General features: G+C 49.5%; 1 protein-coding gene across 10 annotated transcripts in view; it reads left to right on the forward strand.

Annotated features, from left to right (window-relative positions):
- The window catches only part of LOC133404708 (mitogen-activated protein kinase-binding protein 1-like), a 24,913-nt gene continuing 5,352 nt past the window's right edge, over positions 1-19,561 (forward strand). For 2 of the 10 annotated variants that reach the window (XM_061680829.1, XM_061680830.1), the window contains exons 1-21: positions 1-540; positions 1,262-1,353; positions 1,421-1,483; positions 1,605-1,662; positions 4,726-4,896; positions 4,971-5,108; positions 6,092-6,274; positions 6,372-6,523; positions 6,866-7,049; positions 11,479-11,625; positions 11,688-11,839; positions 12,500-12,591; positions 13,437-13,562; positions 13,630-13,715; positions 13,788-13,909; positions 14,929-15,080; positions 16,379-16,490; positions 16,836-16,899; positions 16,968-17,205; positions 17,286-17,338; positions 18,419-18,643. In XM_061680829.1, coding sequence (XP_061536813.1) covers positions 424-540; positions 1,262-1,353; positions 1,421-1,483; positions 1,605-1,662; positions 4,726-4,896; positions 4,971-5,108; positions 6,092-6,274; positions 6,372-6,523; positions 6,866-7,049; positions 11,479-11,625; positions 11,688-11,839; positions 12,500-12,591; positions 13,437-13,562; positions 13,630-13,715; positions 13,788-13,909; positions 14,929-15,080; positions 16,379-16,490; positions 16,836-16,899; positions 16,968-17,205; positions 17,286-17,338; positions 18,419-18,643 — 2,727 coding nt within the window. In that variant the 5' untranslated portion in view covers positions 1-423. Of the gene's footprint in view, positions 541-1,261; positions 1,354-1,420; positions 1,484-1,604; positions 1,663-4,725; positions 4,897-4,970; positions 5,109-6,091; positions 6,275-6,371; positions 6,524-6,865; positions 7,050-11,478; positions 11,626-11,687; positions 11,840-12,499; positions 12,592-13,436; positions 13,563-13,629; positions 13,716-13,787; positions 13,910-14,928; positions 15,081-16,378; positions 16,491-16,835; positions 16,900-16,967; positions 17,206-17,285; positions 17,339-18,395; positions 18,826-19,561 lie in introns of those variants that run through there. The other 8 variants (XM_061680833.1, XM_061680832.1, XM_061680835.1 and 5 more) reach the window with 7 other exon arrangements.

A 19,561-nucleotide genomic window follows, 5' to 3' on the forward strand; every position in this document is an offset into this window, starting at 1 on the left:
CTCGTGAAAATCAGTTGAGGAAGAAGCTAGTTACGAATTGCTTTCAGTGTCCATGCATTGACTTTTATGGGAACATCGACCTCTCCAACATGGCCGCCATATGGGCACGTACGTTAGCTGAGATGCAATCTTGCGCTAGCCTAGCTCCACGGTCTTACTGATGGCCTCCCCCGGTTGCCAAAGTCGATAGCGATCGTTTCATTGGCCGTTGAGGTGCCTTGAATGCCGCTCCTCGTGATTGGCTGTGTGGCAAGGGGCGGGTTTATTTTCGTCGATTATTGGTGGATAGATTGGCCAAGTAGGCGCGTCTACGTTTGAAAAGTAAGCCGCAGTGACGTTTACGGTGAAGCTAATGGAGCTAAGCTAAACCGCGCTGCATTCGAGGCGAGTAGAACCCAAAGTCAACAGTTGGCAGTTTTTTTTATGTCAAACTTCGGCGACATGGCGGAGCGCCCGGACTGCGGCGGTTCCCTCCACGCTGCCAAGAGGAGGTCAGCAGCGGGCAGCGAGAGCCGTCACAAGAGCTCCGGAAGCCGCCGGGTACGTGATACTGGGCTGGCTTAGCTTTAGCTCCGTGCTAACACTGCTGCTTGTAACAGCGCTAGCTGTCAGTCAATTATTCAAACCGTGATTTAAGCAGAAAATGAAACCCATTGAGACCGAGGTCTCTTTTTCATGGAGGCGGAGCACCGGTCACGTCATTACAATAAGCTTACAAGTGTACGTAAAAGAACACAGTACAATTGCAATCAGAACATGAACTGTCTGTCTGTCTGTCTGTCTGTGTGTGTGTGTAGAACGCAGAGCAATAAATAAAGGCTGACCAAATAAACATAATGCAATAGTTAATCGATTCATTGCTGTAAATCTCTAAATATGTAAATCACCTCTAAATATAACAATACCCACACAACAAACAAAGTGCAGTAAATAAACACAAGTTGAACACAAGACAATTGAATGTCCCCTAATTTAGAAACAACAAAATGATTACACAGCTAAACAATAAAAATAGGTGAGACAGAAATGGATAGCGAGGGGGCACTGGCAGGTTGTTCCGTAGTTCAGGCTTTCGAGGACGGGGCCTGACCTGGCGAGTGACGTGGGAGTCGCCCAGTGAGCGTGTAAGCTTGGCTGGCCGACCCTTTTGGATCACTGAATCGGGGTGCAGAAGAACAGCAATTTTGGGAATGAACGGCTGTGGCGCAAAGGCACGACACGGACGCGACTGAAGGCGAGATGGCGGTTGTTGTGTTTTCAGGTCAAACTGGAGAAAGTTCTGGGCATCAGCACGGCCAGCGGCAGCGCTTTGGCGTCCGACCCCAACTCCGGGCTCGTCGCCTATCCTGCGGGGTAAGAGCCCCACCCCGACAACGACCTGGCCCGGCCTCACCTGATGGTGTGCTTGTGCGTGCGTTAGGTGTGTGGTCGTGTTGCTCCACCCGCAGATCAACAAACAAAGCCACATCATCAACATGTCCAGGTGCTTCCTCCCTTCCCGTTTTGGCCGCTGGTCGGCCCGTTCAACAGGTGCTGGTGATCGAAACTTTTCCACTTTTGTTTTCACATAACCACCTTCAGGATGTTCCTTTTTTTTCTTCCAGAAAACCTTTCAGCGCTTTGGCCTTCTCCTGTGATGGCAAACATCTGGTCACCGGGGAGGTAGCGACTGCCGTGCTAATGTTAGCAGCAGCCAATTGCCGTGATTAGCTTACCAAAGCGGCGTTATAACTAGGGCCCGACCGATATGGATGAATTTTTTGGGCCGATGACAATATCGATGTTTGGCAGGGGGGGAAAAAAAGATAAATGATAAGTCGTCCGATTTATTAAATGGTTTATGATTAATGCAATAACTTTTTTTGTGGTTGCTAAACGCTTCCAGCAACAATTTGAACATTATTTTCTCGACTCCCGTTACTTTCTTTGCCATGAAGTCAAGTCTTCTACGAACCCAAATAAAAAACAGATGCATTTGACAGAGTTGCATTTTAAATGAAGTATATGATGTACATACTCGAGCGCTAATGTTACTCTATACATGTTACAACACACACAGTTTGTTGCCGTTAACTTTTTTACAAGCTTTAATATGTATTTCACGCAGGGTTATTTTTAACCAGTAAGCCTATATAAATGTCAAACCCATGAACTTGAATTAAAATGTTATGTGTTTTCTTTTCACTGGGGTCGGTTACGTTTTCACACGTAAACCCAGAACAGACTTGCTTAAATTGCATATGCTACTGTTAGTTGGATATTTGGATTTGAGTTGGTTGACTGACATTTTTAGGTGTGGTTTAACTTGTTGTGTCAGAAAAGGCATCCGGCTTAAGACTTTGCCAAACAAATATGAGCGTTCATCCAAACGATTCCATACCGCATCGGTTGTGGCCCGGGTTAACAACGTCCGGCACCGTTAACCTACAGGGTGCCGGTGGAATTTCAGCGAGAGCGGATCAAAGTCGAAGGAGAAGAGGAAAACGCAGAGCCGAGAACTGAATGTTGGGACTATGACAGGAACATCTCGAAGTTGGTTGACATGATGATGAGAAGAAAGCTTGACATATTGTGTGTCCAGGAGACCAGGTGGAAAGGCAGTAAGGCTCGAAGTTTAGGGGCAGGGTTCAAATTACTTTACCATGGTGGAGATGGGAAGAGAAATGGAGTCGGGGTTATTTTAAAGGAAGAGTTCGATAAGAATGTCATGTAGGTGAAAAGAGTATCAGATTGTGTGATGAGGCTGAAACTTGAAATGGAGGTTATGTATAATGGGATTTGTCGACTCGACACCGATTTTATCGGCATCGGCCGATAATTAGCATTTTATGCTGATCGCCTTTCATGTCATCATCATCCGATCAATTGACCTCATTGATCGGCTCCGCGAAAGACATTGACTCTGCGTCGCCATCGTGCACAGTACATTTGAATCCAAAAACTAGTTTATTTTTAGCCTTGTCGCGTGTCTTTTGACGTAGTACTGTAAATATCTGATGGCCAATGAAGTTATTTATAAAAAAAACGTCGGCGGTGTGGGACAGACAACACGTAATGCCCGAATCAGACTACAAGACGAATTTGCTCTTTCGCCATTGCATTGTCAGACTACTGCAATCAAATCTTGCATTCCGATACCACCGCATCCTGTTTTTTACGATCATTGGGCTTTATCTTGTCAACTCAATTGCGACCGGGTACACTCGTTACCGTGGCGCTAACTGTTTTATAAGGGCAAAATGGGGAAAAACGCGGGACAGGAGAGGACGTTCGTTTAAGGCTTGCTGAGATGAACAAGGATACATTATTTATTGTAAATATAATTTTTGTACATACAGTAAATGAACAAGTCATTTAAATAGACACATTGCTCCATCTTGTGATCGGTTATCATTTTTTTAAACTCATCGATCGGTGATCGGCCCCAAAAATCCTGATCGTGTAAATCTTCGAGATTAGTGGATAAGCCCCACAGGTAGGATGTGACCTAGAGGTGAAGGAGAAATTCTGGAAGTAGTTCTGAGCATCCCGGACAGGGAGAGAGTTGTGATTGGTGCAGATTGTAATGGACATGTTGGTGAAGGAAATAGGGGTGATGAAGAAGTGATGGGTAAGTACGGCGTCCAGGAAAGGAACAGATGGTGGTAGACTTTGCAAAAAGGATGCAAATGGCTGCAGTTAACCCTTTTTTCCAAAAGAGGGAGGAACATAGGGTGACCTACAAGAGAAGAGGTGGATTACATCTTGTGCAGACGATGTCATCTGAAGGAGGTTACTGACTGTAAGGGGAGAGTGTGACTCCAGAGCAAAGAAGACAACTCTGGTGGTGGGGAGGAAGATTAAGAAGAAAAAGGCAGAGCAGAGAACCATGTGCTGGAAGCTGAGAAAGGAAGAGTGTTGTGCGGCTTTTTGGGAAGAGGTGAGACAGGAGGAGCTTCCAGAAGACTGGACCACGACAGCCAAGATGATCAGCGAGACGGGCAGGAGAGTACTTGGTGTATCTTCTGGTAGGAAAGGGGGGGAGGAGACTTGGTGGGGGAATCCTCAAAGTACAGGAAATCATACACAAAAAGAGGGAAGCTAAGAAGAAGTGGAACTGAGAGGACTGCGGAGAGGAGAAAGGAATCCATGGAGATGACATGTTGGGTGAAGGTTGAGGTGGCGAAGTCCAAATGAGGCATATGATGCCATGTAAGCCAGGTTGGACACTAAAGAAGGAGAAAAAGATCTTTACAGGTTGGCCAGAACATGGATAGAGATGGGATGAGTTAAGCATAGAGATGGAAATATGTTGATTGGTGCCAGTAGTGTGCTGGTTAGATGGAAAAATACTTTGAGGAGTTGATGAATGAAGAAAATGAGAAAGAAGGAAGAGTAGACGAGGCAAGTGTGGTGGACCAGGAAGTAGCAATGATTAGTAAGGGGGAAGTTAGAAAGCCACTCAAGAGGATGAAAAAAAATTGGAAAGGTCCTGATGGCATTCCTGTGGAGGTATGGAAGCATATTCGGTAAGTGTTGGTTTAACTTTAACCCCAACCCCAAAAGTCCAGACCAGCCGCCAGATCGCCACCACCACAAATAGATTCCGGTCCTGTGGCAAACGCTAAATATCGTCATCGCACATCTCTCCTAAATGCCTTTCTAAATTCAACCGACCGAGAACCGCCGTGCTAACGCGTCATTCTGTGATGTGCGTGCGTGTGCGTGTGTGTGTGTGTGTGTCAGCGTGGTCACCTGCCGTGCGTGCGGGTGTGGCAGGTGGACGATGGCGTGGAGGCGGCCGATGTCCAGAATCACAAGTGCGGCGTTTCCTGCGTGGCGTTCTCCACGGGTGGCGCCTACGTGGTCTCCGTGGGAGACCAGTACGACATGAACGTGTGCGTGTGGGACTGGCGGGTGAGCGCGCACGTGCGCACGCGCAACACGGCAGGTTGCGGATGACTAATTTGCGGTTGTTTGTGAGTGAGCAGAAGGGCTCCATCCTGGCCTCCAACAAAGTGTCCAGCAGCGTGTCGGCCATTTCCTTTTCCGAGGACGGCAGCTACTTTGTTACGGCCGGCAAAAGACATGTCCGGTTTTGGTACCTGGACGCCTCCAAGGAGCGGCGGGTATCGATTTTCATTTTCATTTCCATTTCATGTATTGCACTCCTTGTAGGCAGCACGGCGGATGAGTTTCTCGTCCTTCCGAGGGTCGGGGTTCGAGTCTTAATTGCGGCCGCATCCCAAAAACGTTAGCGTGTCAGCTTCGCTGAAGACCGTCTGAACTGGCGCTACGGGGTCCGACGTCAACGGACGCTGGCCCGATCGGGCCGGTAGAGATTTTATAAATGCCTACGACGGAACCAACACGTTCTTGCTTTTACCCCAAATATCTTGAGTTTCATTCACTTAAAACCATCAAAGCAAAGCAAATGTATTTATACAGCGCATTTCATTCACGAGGTAACTCAATGTGCTTGACATGATTATAAACATTTAAAATAAAGAGGGGTGGGTAAAATAAATAAAAAATACAATTAAAACAGCATCCAGTGCAAGAAATATTTCAAAGTGGAAATGCTCTAAAAAGCAAGGGGGAAAACTTTAACCTGGACTTCAAAACATGTACACTTGGGGCTGACGTCACTTGTGTTGGCAACTTATTCCATTTGTGTGCAGCATAATAGCTAAATGCCGCTTCACCATGTTTGCGTTGGACTCTGTGCTCCACTATTTGACCCGAGTCTGTGGATCTCAGAGCCCTACTGGGTTTATATCCCATTAGCAATTTGTGGTTGCCATGTCAAACGTGAAATCGTCAATTGATTTGATATTGCCTGACAAAAACACAAGCAAAACAATTGGCTACACAGAAGTGGTATTTTCTTCAAGGCTTAAATCATCCAGTATCAAGTCGCGAAATATGTTAATCAGAGAAACTTAACGTATTATATCATAAATGGGTTGTTTTTTTCATCTTAATTTTGATTTGATTCCACTCGACCAATGGACATCCGGTTTTGGGTCTCTGCGTTGCATATTGCGATGTGTCAGATGAAGCCGTATTTTGTCAGCCATCCCTGGCGAACGCAGTTTGTCGCTTTGCGCAGGGCACCGGCACGGCGCCTCTGATGGGTCGCTCGGGGTTGCTGGGCGACCACCGGCAGGCCGTCTTCTGCGGGGTGGCGTGCGGTCGTGGCCCCGCGGCGGCCGCCACCTACGCCGTCACGCGGTCCGCCCTCCTGTGTCGCTTCGACGCCGCTCGGCAGCTGGAAGCCTGGGTGCGCCTCAAGGTCGGTGCGCCCGCCCGCGTCGTGCCGTACGTATGCGCGTGCCTGACTTGCGTGCCGCGCGGCCGGCGTTCGCTCACCGCGCGTTGTGGTTTTGCAGGCGTCGTGCGCGTGTAGCGTGGAGGTGACGGAGGACTTTGTGTTTTGCGGTTGTTCGGACGGTTTGGTGCGGGTTTTCTCGCCGTCGGACCTGCGTTACATCACCACCCTGCCCTACCCGCACCGCCTGGGGGTGGAGCTTATGCTGCCCAGGTACACACACACACACACACACACACACACACACACACACACGCACACTAGAAATGACAATCTGTTTTTTGTTCATGTCTGGGCTTTTTGTGTTTTTTGTCTGTTTTGTTGTACGTTTTATTTATTTGTTCGTGATTCTGTTTTTTTGTGTTTTGTCTCTGTTTGTATTTTAGCTCACTCAGTTTTTTTTTTTTCTCTGCTTGTGTTTTTGTGTGTGTGTGCGCACGGAAACTTTATGGTTGTGTGTTCTCTGTGTATTTCAGCTGTTTTGTTTGTCTGGCTGTGTTTGTGTGTGTATTATGTTTTTGCTTATTTTTTTTATGGTTTGTGTGCGCGTTTCAGCCCGTCGGGTTCCAGGCCGAGCCGTTATCCCGATGCGGTGGCTCTGACCTTTAACCCCAGAGCACGACATCTGACCTGCGTGTACGCCGACCGCAGCGTTTACGTTTGGGACGTCGGCCAGCTCAGGAACGCCAACCAGATCCACACAGCCCTCTACCACAGCGCCCCTGTGTGGAACATACAGGTACTCGCTATACAGTAATCCCTCGCTATATCGCCGCTCACTTTCTGCGGGTTCAGCGCATGGCGGATTTTTTGTTTTGGATCAGTGTGGCAGAGCTGCCGAATGTTACAGAACATCGGTATTTTCTTACGGAAATTGAACACTGACTTGTCACAGTCGGAACATCGATTGTTCCGGATATTGGGTAGAAAATAATACGGCGTCCGGCCGGCCAAGCTGATGAAAGGAGAGGGGGGGGGGTTTGGGGGTACGCTGTTACGGGCCCCCCGCTCCGGCTTCCAAGCCGCGGAGGCGAAAGTTCTCTCTCCATCGGGTGTCGACGCATCGTAAATCACTAATCATCGCCTCCACGATAGCGAATAAGCTACTCTTCCCTCCTTCCATCCTTACTTTGGGAAACAGGGAAAGCCGTAATTAGAGGCAAAATCATTTCGTACGGTTCCAACAAGAAAAAATATTAGAAAGTGAATGGAGCAACTTACAGAAGAATATGCAATCAACCCGACAGACCTACTTAGGAGCCAACTTTATGCTTTACAACAACTTGATTGCAATTTTCAAAAAAGAACAGATTTCTTACTATAACACTAATTTTGAGCTCAAGAATAAACCAGGAAAATTTCTCGCAAACCAACTTTAATGTAACAAAGAGAAAAACAAAAACATGAATTCCAACCATACAAGATTCTAATGGCAAACTTACTCAATCACCACAGGATGTTAATGATGTATTCTACAACTACTTCATTAGCTTATATTCATCCCACAGCAAGCCGTATAAAAACGACATTGAAACTCAATTAACTTGAGGAAGTAAAGAGTTTTTAGAAGCCCCGTCAACCGTCGCTGAATTGCACGAGGCCGCAAACGGGTGGAGCTTCAGGCCACGATGGAGTTTTATAACCATTTCTGGTCTCCGCTACAACCACTATTTTCAGAACGGTGACAGAGATAAAAGATAAAGGCTAAATTAGAAGCCATACGAACACAGCCGCAATAAAACTACTCCTGAAACCGCGGAAAGACCCCACTCGCTCGTCCGGCGAATTGCCGACCGCTCTCGCTAATTCATACGGACTTCAAAATCATATCTAAGGCTTTAGCTAACTGACAAAAAAAAACGTCTGCCTCCATCATATATTGTGAGCGAGCAGGTTTTATGAAAGGACGGAGTTTCACCCGCAATGTCAGGCGATTTATCCTCCTAATATGTGTGTCTCAGCGTAATAACCTCAAAACAATTGTCTTGTCACTCGATGCGGAAAAAGCTTTTGACAAAGTTAAGCGGTCTTTTCTTTTTGCAGTACTTGACAAATTGGACTTCGGTGATTCACGCGTTCACCGGATCGCCGAGTTATACAACTCACCCAGCGTAACTGTCACCACAAATGGGGTCACTTGACCAAGAGGGACGAGACAAGGACGCCCACTCTCGCCCCTGCTCGTCGCACTATTTATCCAACCGTCGGCAATAGCGATACAGCAGAACACTACTATGAAAGGTGTCTGCGCTGCCGCATCGGAACACAAAATCAATCTTTACGCGGATGATAGCCTTCTGTATTTACAAGAACCCAAATCGTCGTTTCAAACCGTTTTCAACCTCATTAATCAGAATCAGAATCATCTTTATTTGCCAAGTATGTCCAAAACACACAAGGAATTTGTCTCCGGTCGTCGGAGCCGCTCGAGTACGACAACAGACGGTCGATTGACAGAGAACGCTTTGGAGACATGAAGACATTGACAAAAAAAATAAAAATTCACTGAGCAGTAAAGGGTTGCTAGTTATCTGGTAATGCTGGTACATTTTATTTTAGTTTATTTTTATTTTATTTTATTTGTTTTTATTTTAATTAATGAATTAATTAATGTATTTATTTATTTTTGACAATTGCTGCAAAAAGATGCAGAGTCCTCTAGCACTTCGAGCAGTTCGAATGACTAATCTCGCAATAGTCCGGTGCAAGTGACCTATTTGCGCAAAGGGCGGCGAGACTTCAAGGAGTGGATGCGGTTTCAAGTGACGATCAGCGCGATCTTCTGGGACAATGTCGATTGTGCAAATGTTGCAGATACTCCTCAGTCAGTGTGCAAATGGAGCAGCGTGGCGAGACGACCACAGTGAGTGCACGAGTAATACATAAACTGGCCCCGTAGAAATGGGACAACGAACTCAAGTCAAAAAATTGCCAGCATGTTGTAATGGAATTGTAGGTTAGGTGTTTAAGAAGTTGATGGCAAGAGGGAAGAAGCTGTTGGAATGTCTGCTAGTTCTAGTTTGCATTGATCAGTAGCGCCTACCTGAGGGAAGGAGCCGGAAGAGCCGGTGACCGGGATGCGGAGGGTCCGAGAGGATTTGGCACGCTCTTGTCTTAGTTCTGGCAGCGTGCAAGTCCTCAAGGGCGGGTAGGGGGGTACCGACAATCCTTTCAGCAGTTTTGATTGTCCGTTGCAGTCGGAGTTTGTCCTTTTTTGTAGCGGCGCCGAACCAGACTGTGATGGAGGAACACAGGACCGATTCGATGACCGCTCAGCGGCTCCGGCGGCAGGCCGTGCTTCCTCAGAAGCCGCAGGAAGTACATCCTCCGCTGGGCCTTTTTGAGGACGGAGTCGATGTCGGTCGCCCACTTCAGGTCCTGAGAGATTGTAGATTCCCAGGAACTCGAAGGTCTCGACGGTCGACACGAGGCAGCTGGACAACGTGAGGGGCAGCCGTGGCGAAGGACGCCTCCCGAAGTCCACGATCATCTCTACGGTCTCGAGCGTGTTCGGCTCCGGGTCGCGTCGGCCGCACCGCGGCTCCGGCCGCTCCGCTTCCTGTCGATATGCGGACTCGTCGCCGTCCTCGATGAGGCCGATGACAGCGGTGTCATCTGCAAACTTCAGGAGTTTGACAGCCGGGCGCGTTGAGGTGCAGTCGTTCGTGTAGAGAGAGAAGAGCAGCGGAGAGAGGACACGACCTCGGGGCGCCCCGGTGCTGATGCTGGGTGCGGATGAGGTGGCCTCCCCCGGCCTGACCTGCTGTGTCCTGCCCGTCAGAAAGCTGAAAATCCACTGGCAGATGGCAGGCGAGACGCTGAGCTGGAGAAGCTTGGAGGAGAGGAGTTCAGGGATGATGGTGTTGAACGCTGATCTGAAGTCCACGAACAGGATCCTCGCGTAGGTCCCTGCACTGTCGAGATGTTCTCTGATGAAGTGCAGTCCCATGTTGACTGTATCATCCGCAGACTTGTTCGCTCGGTAGGCAAACTGCAGGGAGTCCGGCAGGGGATCTGTGACACTCTTGAGGTGGTCCAGCACGAGACGTTCGAAGGACTTCATGACCACAGAGTGTATGCGGTTTAAAGTGACGAGTAGCGCGATCATCTGGGACAATGTCGATTGTGCAAATTTTGCAGATACTCCTCAGTCAGCGTGCAAATGGAGCAGATGCTACTCTGGCACGAGTGGCCAGTATTGGTCAACAACAGATATGCAAATAGTGGGAGGGGCCATAGGGGTCGGGTGCAGTGCGCGCTGGGCGGTGACCGAAGGCAGGGACCTTGGCGATCCGATCCCTGGCTACAGAAGCTGGCTCTCGGCATGTGGAACGTCACCTCTCTGGGAGGGAAGGATCCCGAGCTAGTGTGTGAGGTCGAGCAAGTTCCGACTAGATCTCGTCGGGCTCGCCTCCACACTCATCTTGGGCTCTGGTACCAGTCCTCTCTCGGGGGGGTCGGACCCTCTTCCACTATGGAGTTGCCCACGGTGAGAGGTGTGGGTATACGTACATATATCGGCGCCTGTACATCGGGGTTCGCCCCGGTGGACGAGAGGGTCGCCTGCATCCGCCAACTTGACCGTTTGTGCCTATGCACCAAACAGCAGTTCAGAGTCCCCACCCTTTTTGGAGTCCTTGGGGGGTTGGAAGGGCGTGATTGGGAGGAACGGCCCCCCGATCAGAACCCGAGCGGTGTTCCGTTATTGGATTTCTGTGCTCATCGCGGACCGTCCATAACGAACACCGCGTTCGAGCATAAGGGTGTCCACACGTGCACTTGACCCCGGGACAAGGTCAAGTTGTAGGTCGCAGTTGAAAGATCGACTTTGCGGCCGTGTCATCGGACTTGCGGTCGCGTGTCTCGGACACTCGGCTGAAGAGGGGGCCGGAGCTGTCGACGGATCACCACCCGGTGGTGAGTTGGCGCCGATGGTGGGGGAAGATACATTTTGACATTGCATTGCATATACGAAACTTGAAAATGTATACAAGTACCGTGAATAATTTTCCTCTGTTTTCTAGTCTTAGTCTAGTGTGGGGATTTCCTGGAACGTAACCCCGTGATAAACGAGGGGTTCCTGTATTACTGCACGACTACATGACTGTCTTGCAAGTACTGCGGCGTGCGTGCGCGGTGACGTTTTAATGAAGCGCGTTTGCTTCCAGGTGTGTCCAGAGCAGTCCGATGCGTCTCGGGCCCGTCTGCCGCCGTCTTCGTTCCTCACGTGTTCGTCAGACAACACCATCAGGCTGTGGCACGCCGACTCCGCCGCGCCGTACAACAACCTCTATAGCGCCGTAGCGCGCGCGCAGGCAGGCGGGCACTTTGATTATCCTTCCTATGGTTACAGGTTTGACGTTTGTTGTTCTCGCAGGACCCGCTGAGGATTTTACACGTGGGGGACAACGCTCCGGCAGACCGGGAGGATAAGTCGGAGGCCTCTGACGACAGGTCCGCCGTCAGAGTGCTGCGCCTCGGTCCCGACGGGCGACGGCTGGCCACCGGAGACCTCTGCGGAATCCTGCGGTGAGGTCGTGCGACAAATGTATGACGTCGCAATTCATCAAAAAGGGGTTCGAGCTGTTTATTGCCGCTCCTGGCTGAAGTTCAGCGTCAGATTAACCAGAAAACCGACAATTACACCTTGCATATTTAAAACAACCCAACAAGTTTGTCTTAAGAAGGGCCGCTAGCTCAATGCTCACTTTAATGGACAATGCCATTGACATGCTAACACTTAGCATCCCTATTTTACAACCTTTGAAGCAATGAATATTTGAAGACAAACAGTGAAGCAACACATTTAGAAAGATGAATTGTAACCATATTCACAGGCATATATTCTTTGTTCGCTACAAAAAAAAGGACTGATACTGCAATATTTGACTGAGTCGCTCACAGTCGTAGTCGAAATTCTTTTTCGTTTGCCTGCATGACTGGATTATTCTGCCACGGTGGCACAACACAACGCATTGAATTGGATGGCAGCATTCAATCCCGACGCACAAACTGTTTGATTCTTTCCGTGTTTCCGAGTGCGACAACTTCAAAGGGATCCGCAGCGGGCCTTTTCGGGACTATCGCGGTCTGCAGCGCAAGCATCCTCATCTTGAGATCGGGCGGAGGGAGCAAGTGGGTGCTTCTTACCACAGCCTGAGATGATATTTTCTCCCTCTCCACGTGCAGTATCTTTGATTTGGAGTTTCTGGACGAGCTGGTGAAGATTGAGGCGCATGACTCTGAGGTTTTGGCCCTGGAGTTCTCGCCGTCCTCTGCAGGTAAGACCCGAGACCAGGTACCACTGTACTGAGTATCGTCCCGACAAATGGTGTCATTAATGGTGCTCGGTCTCGCCCCCCCTAAAACTGCAATCGCCGTTCGTATTGACCGTAACCAATGATTAGCAAATCACAATTAATGTGTTACTCCTTGTACTATTCCGAAATAATAGTCCAACAAATGAAAACTATTGAACCGGTAAGAGAGAGTACGCTGGCATATTTTGGCTGCTGTGTCTCCGTACAGAAGAGTTTATGTTTTGACTTTAAAAGGTCTCACTTAAACCAGGATCCCTCGCACGACCTTGGCCACAGGTCAGATCCCAGCCGGATCGGTTTTGCGCTCGTCGTCGGGGCCGTGAATCCCGGTGGACCGGACCGAGCTGCCCCCTTTCCGGCTAGCCTGCTGCTACTTAGCCCACTGGCTAGCTACCTACCTCCCGAGCGGGACCGACTTTCTTACATCCGGCGACGGCTCCCTTTCCGCTTCCGCGGTAACCGTGCAGCTCGTCGGAGAGCTCGGCTAAGCGTAAGCCTCCGTAAGCGGAGAGCTTGTTCGTTTGTGTTTTTTAAACAAACTTGGTGGAAGCTGCGACGCGTAGATGCGGGCGGACCAAGTCGAAATGGCGGCGGCCGTGGGCAGCGTGGCAGCGCTTGTCGGAATAAAGTAAGTATTTCAGTCTTTGAATTCCGCTTGATTTTTTTTTCACCGGCATTCGCAAGTCAATCCAAATCCCCACCCATTCGTCGGGAGGACGAGTCACTAAATGTCCGGTGGACGAGCGAACCCCCCCCCCCCAGCTCTCGTCCGTCTGCGTGTCGACACCGTGCGCTTGCGTTTTCAGGCGTGAAGCTACTCGCCAGTGCCGGCAGGGACCGACTCGTTCGAATCTTCAACCTGGACCGCGACTTCCGTCTGGAGCAGACCATCGCCGACCACTCCGCGCCCGTCGTCGCCGTCAAGTTCGCAGGTCTCGGCCGGCGCTTTGGACGGGAGCGAAACGGGCGCGAGGTCAACATCTGCCGCCCTCTTTGCAGGCGACGGCGCGCACATCCGCCTGGTAAGCTGCGGGGCCGACAAGAGCGTCTACTTCTACTCTTACGTGCGCGAACCTCATCGAACGGTAAACGCCGACACCGAGCTTCGACACCGGGGGGCGCCCGAAACGTGCGGTGAGCGTGCGCTGTGTGTTCAGGCGGAGGGGGGCGTGTCCTTCCGCAGGACGCAGCAAGCGGTGGAAAAGACGGCGCTGCACGACATGGACGCGGACTCGTCCAGGACGCACGTGGCCGTCGCCTGTCAGGACAGAAACGTCCGGTGAGGAGCGCGTGTCGCTTTGCACTTTATTGTGTGGGGGCTGCAGCTAGACTTTGTTATTTCAGCAAATCGTCAAACAAAAGTGTTTTGCATTCAAGTTTATTGCAAAATCTTTTTTTTGCCCATGACCGTTAGAAACGGGCTCTTGTTGTTTATTCGTTATTGTTGGGGCTGCAACTAAAAATGGTCTTCGTAATTGATTAATCTGGCCATTGCTAATTTTATTTGTATTTTTTTCGATTCAGCAATGAATCAGAGCGAACACTTTTTATCATTTCCATCCCTTTATTAAAAACCAGCGCGTTATTTCAAATTGGCAGTGCAGAAACCGATTGTGATTCACTGACTGGTTCGCTCAGTAACAGGCCAAAATGTTGCTCATTATTTTTGTAACGTAAAAGATCTTTGCAAGTGTCTTATTTTGAAAAAAACAACACAAAGATCATCAGTCTTCTTTTTCACTATTTCAAATCTAATTATTTACTGTTGAGAGGCTGAATTTCAATGATTTGGACAATTTTAAGTTCAACTCTTTAAATGAACTTCATTTGAGACTCGATCGTTGCGCCTCTCGTTCATTTAAACAAAAGCAAGTCAACCTAGCAGGAGAGGGAGCGACGTTTCACCCTGCAACCTTTTTTGAAAGTGAGAAGTGACTTGAATTAACGCGAGGTTGAAATGCACTTCAAAGGCTGCTTCGAGTTCGAATACTTTTCCCGCAAATTGGTTCGAAGGCTTTGTAACATCTGTCCGAAAATGTGCAAAAATATTGTTTTCCAAAATGACAGATGATTGCAAATGTCTTATTTTGAAGGGAAAAAAATACAAAGGGAATCGGTCTGCTTTCACAGCGGACGACCGAAATCGGAGACTATTTACTGTTGAGAGGCTGAAATGGGGTGATTTGGGGGATTTGAAGTCCAATGAGGTCCGAGCGATGAATTGATTACCGGAATATTTTTGGATGGATTTGTTGTCGAGGAAGGGTTGCACCTCTAATTGTGCGCGTCTCCGTTCAGGGTGTACAGCGTGGAGACGGGAAAGCTGAAGAAATGTTTGAAGGACCCCACAAGCAAAGGAGGAGCTTTGCTGAAGGTCGAAACGGTCGACTGCACGGTGAACTCGGTTCATCGCGCGTTCCGCGGCCGAGAGGCGAAAATCTGTCAAATCAGTGAGACCGTATCATTTGAGAAAATGGTTTTACCCCACCCCCCGCATGCTTAAAGCACTCAAAGCTAAGACACGTTTGAAAGTATTGCTTAGCAGCCTGTTCTCACAGTTCTCTAACCCCGAGGGATAATTTTTGTAGTTTTTATTCTTTCTGTCACTCCCAGTTGAAGTTTACTCCAAAACCGAAACCAAACCAAATGTTCACCCAAACATTTCATTTTGTCTAAGCCCACTAGTGGTTCTCAGTCTTCTGGTATCCAAAAGAATCACTGAATGAATGAATGAATGTATGTGCGTCGTGCTGTATGGGCTTCAACTTAAAACAAGACAAAATCCAGCACAGTCCATTTCGGTTGTATTTAACTTTGAAGTACACTGCCGTTGCGTTCATCATTTTGAAATTTTATATTTTATATTCTGAGTATTTACAGTGCTGTGAAAAAACTATTGGCTCCGTTCTTAAAGTCTTTTCTTTTTGCATACTTTCCGCGCTGTAATGTTATAGATCATCAAACGAATCGAATATATTTTCATTGATTAAGGGGGGGAGGGAAAAACTGTTGAAAGTGTCCTGGCCCCCTCACCCCAGCAACCGGTTGGGCCGTCCTCAGCAGCGACAACTGTTTTCTCGTCTTTGACGTCTCCGTGGAGATATTTTCGCCCACTCTTCCTTGCGAGATTCTTTGAATTCAGCAAAAAGTGAGTTACTTTTTTCACGGCAATGTATTTAAGTAGCGTTTAAACTTATGTGCAATCATTTTCATTGACTGATTATATTAGTACAAGTGCAGTGTTAATATTGAAAATGTGCGTATTGTTACAGTGGCTAACAAAAATATTTAAAAAAAAATAAATAAAACCTGCCTTGTTCTTGTTGAACACTTGGGCCTACTACGCAACTGCATGTTATTTGGTTATGAATTCTTTGGGGTGGTAAGCTTGAGAACTGGTTTTACCAAAGTCTGCTAGCGTAATGCTAACAACATGCCATAGATGGGCTAACTGAAATGAGGATGGCTGTTCCGATGATTGTCACCCTTGAAAGCTTCGCATGCAAGCAGAGCATCCAGCCGCACCCGCAGGTGTGTTTTCTCTCGGCGACGTCGGCACGACGGCAATCGCCGGAGATCGGTTCGGCGCCCGTCGATTACGGCAGGGCTCGTTTCAAAATCCGCACCGAAGGCGGCGCGAATGCCGAACGGCGCTAGATCGGGGTTCACCGTCATCATTTCTCGCCGCCCGTCGACGGCTTTTACTCGGACGCGACGGGCTGACGTCGTCGTCTCGTTCCCGCCGCAGGTCCACGTGGATCCGACCGGCTCCTTCGTGGCCACCTGCTGCTCCGACAAGAACATCAGCATCTTGGACTACCGGTCCGGCGAGCGCGTCGCCGCCCTGTTTGGGCATTCAGGTGACTATCGATGGGCGCGCGCGGTTCCGTTCGTACTAGGTTCGGCATTGCAGAACCTAGTACGAACGGACCTAAACTGTAACAAACAAACGGGGGCAAAAAAAAAAACCAGATCGGGGTACGCAACTAAGACACAGACTATATAATATACCATCAACACGCATCATAGATAAAATGATCAAAACATACATTGTTGATTGATTTTGTCGTTGATGAATTCGGTCCTAGATCAGCGGTCGATTTCTAGTTCAATAACGAGTCACTTGAGCTGATTTCGATTTGGGATTGCCCGCCAATTGAAAAGGTGCAGAAGAACTGACGCCGCGATTCTGGTTGTGCGCTCAGAGCCGGTGACGTGCTTGCGGTTCAGCGCCGACTGCGCGCACCTGATCAGCGCGTCGGGAGACGGGTAAGCCCCCTCGCCGCCCGGACGCCGACTCCGCGCCGGGCTCACCTTTTTGTGCGCTTTGTGCGTAGTTGTGTGTTTGTGTGGCGGCTGGACTCCCGCATGACCGCCGCCATGATGATGAAGAAAGGGGCCCCGATGAAGAGCGTCGTCGCCGGCGTCGGGTGAGCGGCGCGCCGCCTCGCTCGCACGCGGCGTTCTCCCATGGCTCACTCTGCGCGGCCGCTCGTTTCAGGCGGGAAACCTTCGTCGTCGGGCCGTCCCGTGGGGACGAGGAGCGCCGAACGCCGTCCAGACCGGACCCCGAAGGTGGCGATGTCGTCGGCGACGTCATAGTCCCTCCACGAGTGAATGTCTGGTGGTCTCTGAGTCTTGTTTTGTCCTTCCAGGTGCTCCCCAAATACGCACTAATGGGAAGATGCCCACGTGGTTCCGGAAATTGGTCAGTTCGCTGTGTGTGCGTGTGCGCGCGTGCGGTTGAACAACTCTAGATTTTTGTTGTAGGGTGCAACAAATTGACAAAGTCATTGATTATCAAACTATTTTGATGATCGATTTGTTTTCCGCCGTTGCTTCCCGTTGTCCAAATCCTCGGAATTTCAGCCTCAACAGCAAATCTTCTCCCATTTCTTTGTCAGTCCTCCATGAAAGCAGACTGATTCTTTGTCTTTGTTTTGTTCTTGTATACGACATTTGCAAACATCCGCTTCGACGACAATGATCAGTTTTGTCGAGAACCGATCCGGAATCGATTTGTTTATACGTTGTCTGCAGTCAATTTGAAGCAATGTCCGGTTTTTCAATAAAGCGAAGGAAATGATTTTGTTTTTAAACCAATTCATTGAAAACTAATCAACGCATGAATCTAAAAGAATTTGTCGGTGACCGTTAATGAGCGACCTGACAAGATTTCCTCACGAAGTCTGATTGGAATTTGTACTTTTTTGAGTTGGGCAACTGTTTTTATGCTATTGTCAATAGAAACTGTGGTCCAAAAACACAGAGTTAGCGTAAAATGAGTTGAAATGGATAATTTCTCAAGGCGTCGACTCGAGCCTTTTGTTTCATCTGCTACTCGGGGGAGCCCTTCCCCGATTGGCTTACAAATGCTGAAATTTGGAAGGGCTTCTCCGAGCGGGCCTTCACCCAAAACTCGCTCGTGTACGTTAGCCGTCAATTGTTTTTGGGAAATGTATTTGTTACGGAGGATTTCAGAGGTGCCTGAAGTGCTCATTCTGGTTTTTTTTTTTTTTCTCTTCCCCCTTGAAATTCCACAAAGACGGCGGCCACTTGTCAAGTTGTTACTATCGTGTTGAAAGCCAAGTGGAATTCGGTGAATCGATGACGTCGTGGCTATTTTTTCAACACGGTCTCCGAAGGTTTTTTGCGCCACGGAGCGGTTTCCCGTAATGGCCTATTTGGACGGGAAAGCCGTAGAAACAAAGAAAAGTCAAAGATCTTTGCAAATGTCAACTCGCTAGTGTGTACTTTGTGTTTAGTGTCCACGGCGGTGTGCGTTCAGCAGGGCGAGGCGGCGGTCTCCTCGTACGTCCCGTCGGACGCGGAACCCGTTCCGGTGCGGAATCGTTGGCTGGAAAAGAGTCCCCTCGTCATCCTGGACTACTCTCCGAGTTCTACCGAAGACGAGGACGGGGACGGGGACGGGGCGGACGAAGACGAAGACGAGGACTTTCAGCCGCAGAGTCTGGAAAGCCGGCTGAGGGACGAGGAAGACGCTGTGCCGAAGGTGAGCTCGGCGGGCCGGAGGATCACGGGCGGCGTCGTCTCCGGGTGCCGGTGTCGCGCGGCGGGAGTCGGGAGCCGGACCGGCTCCCCCCTTCGTCCCGACGGCGCGACCTGCGACCTTCGACGTGACGACCCGTCTGCCGTCCTTCGCGGCGAAAGCGGCGCGACCTCCGCCCTTCGCAGGTCAGTCGGTAATGCGAGCGGCGGCGGCGGCTAAGGTCCGCCGGGGGCCCTTTTTGCCCCTGCCCGAAAAATATACATCATTACGCAACTGCCCGTATTAAAAAGTACGCCGACTATTGCACGTGTCTTCTAAGATGAGCCTGCGGTCTGACCGTGGCTTTGATGGCAGATGGCGGGGTCCCAAACGGGTCGGGCCGACAAGCTTGAAGACCCGGGAAAGTCTTTTTCATCGTGTGTTGCTCAATACATGAAATATTTGTGAAGATGCGTGCAGAAAACGCGCAAAGACTGAGAACAATTTAGTCGAGATGCGGCGTTCAACAGCTTTTCGCCGTCTCGGTTGTCTAGACTTTTGGGAGCGGCGCTAAAACGCAGGCGCGCCGATGTCACCGGGAGTCGGTCCTGCGCCCCGTTTTAGCGGTGGCCGTTTGGCACAATTTTGACTAACTTGGGCCATTTTCTACTCGTGCAGTTGGCGATCGAGCTTTGCCGACAACCCGAAAAAGAGCATATTTCCTCAAGTGTTTGTTTGGGAGGATAAAGAAGAGGGCGCTGATGTAGTGCGCCCTCTGGCGCAGCGCGCAGCGCGTAGCGAGACGGCGTCGGGCCCCGTCCGTCTCTCGCGAGCGCTCGGCGGACCCGCCCGCACAGCCCTGCAGCTGTAGCTTGCTTGATTTGAGAGCCGTGTTTTCTTTACTTGCCATTGGAATTATTCTTTTTTTTTCATTTTTTCATC

Source organism: Phycodurus eques, chromosome 7 (assembly GCF_024500275.1).
Source record: "Phycodurus eques isolate BA_2022a chromosome 7, UOR_Pequ_1.1, whole genome shotgun sequence".
In the NCBI taxonomy this organism is placed as follows: domain Eukaryota; kingdom Metazoa; phylum Chordata; class Actinopteri; order Syngnathiformes; family Syngnathidae; genus Phycodurus; species Phycodurus eques.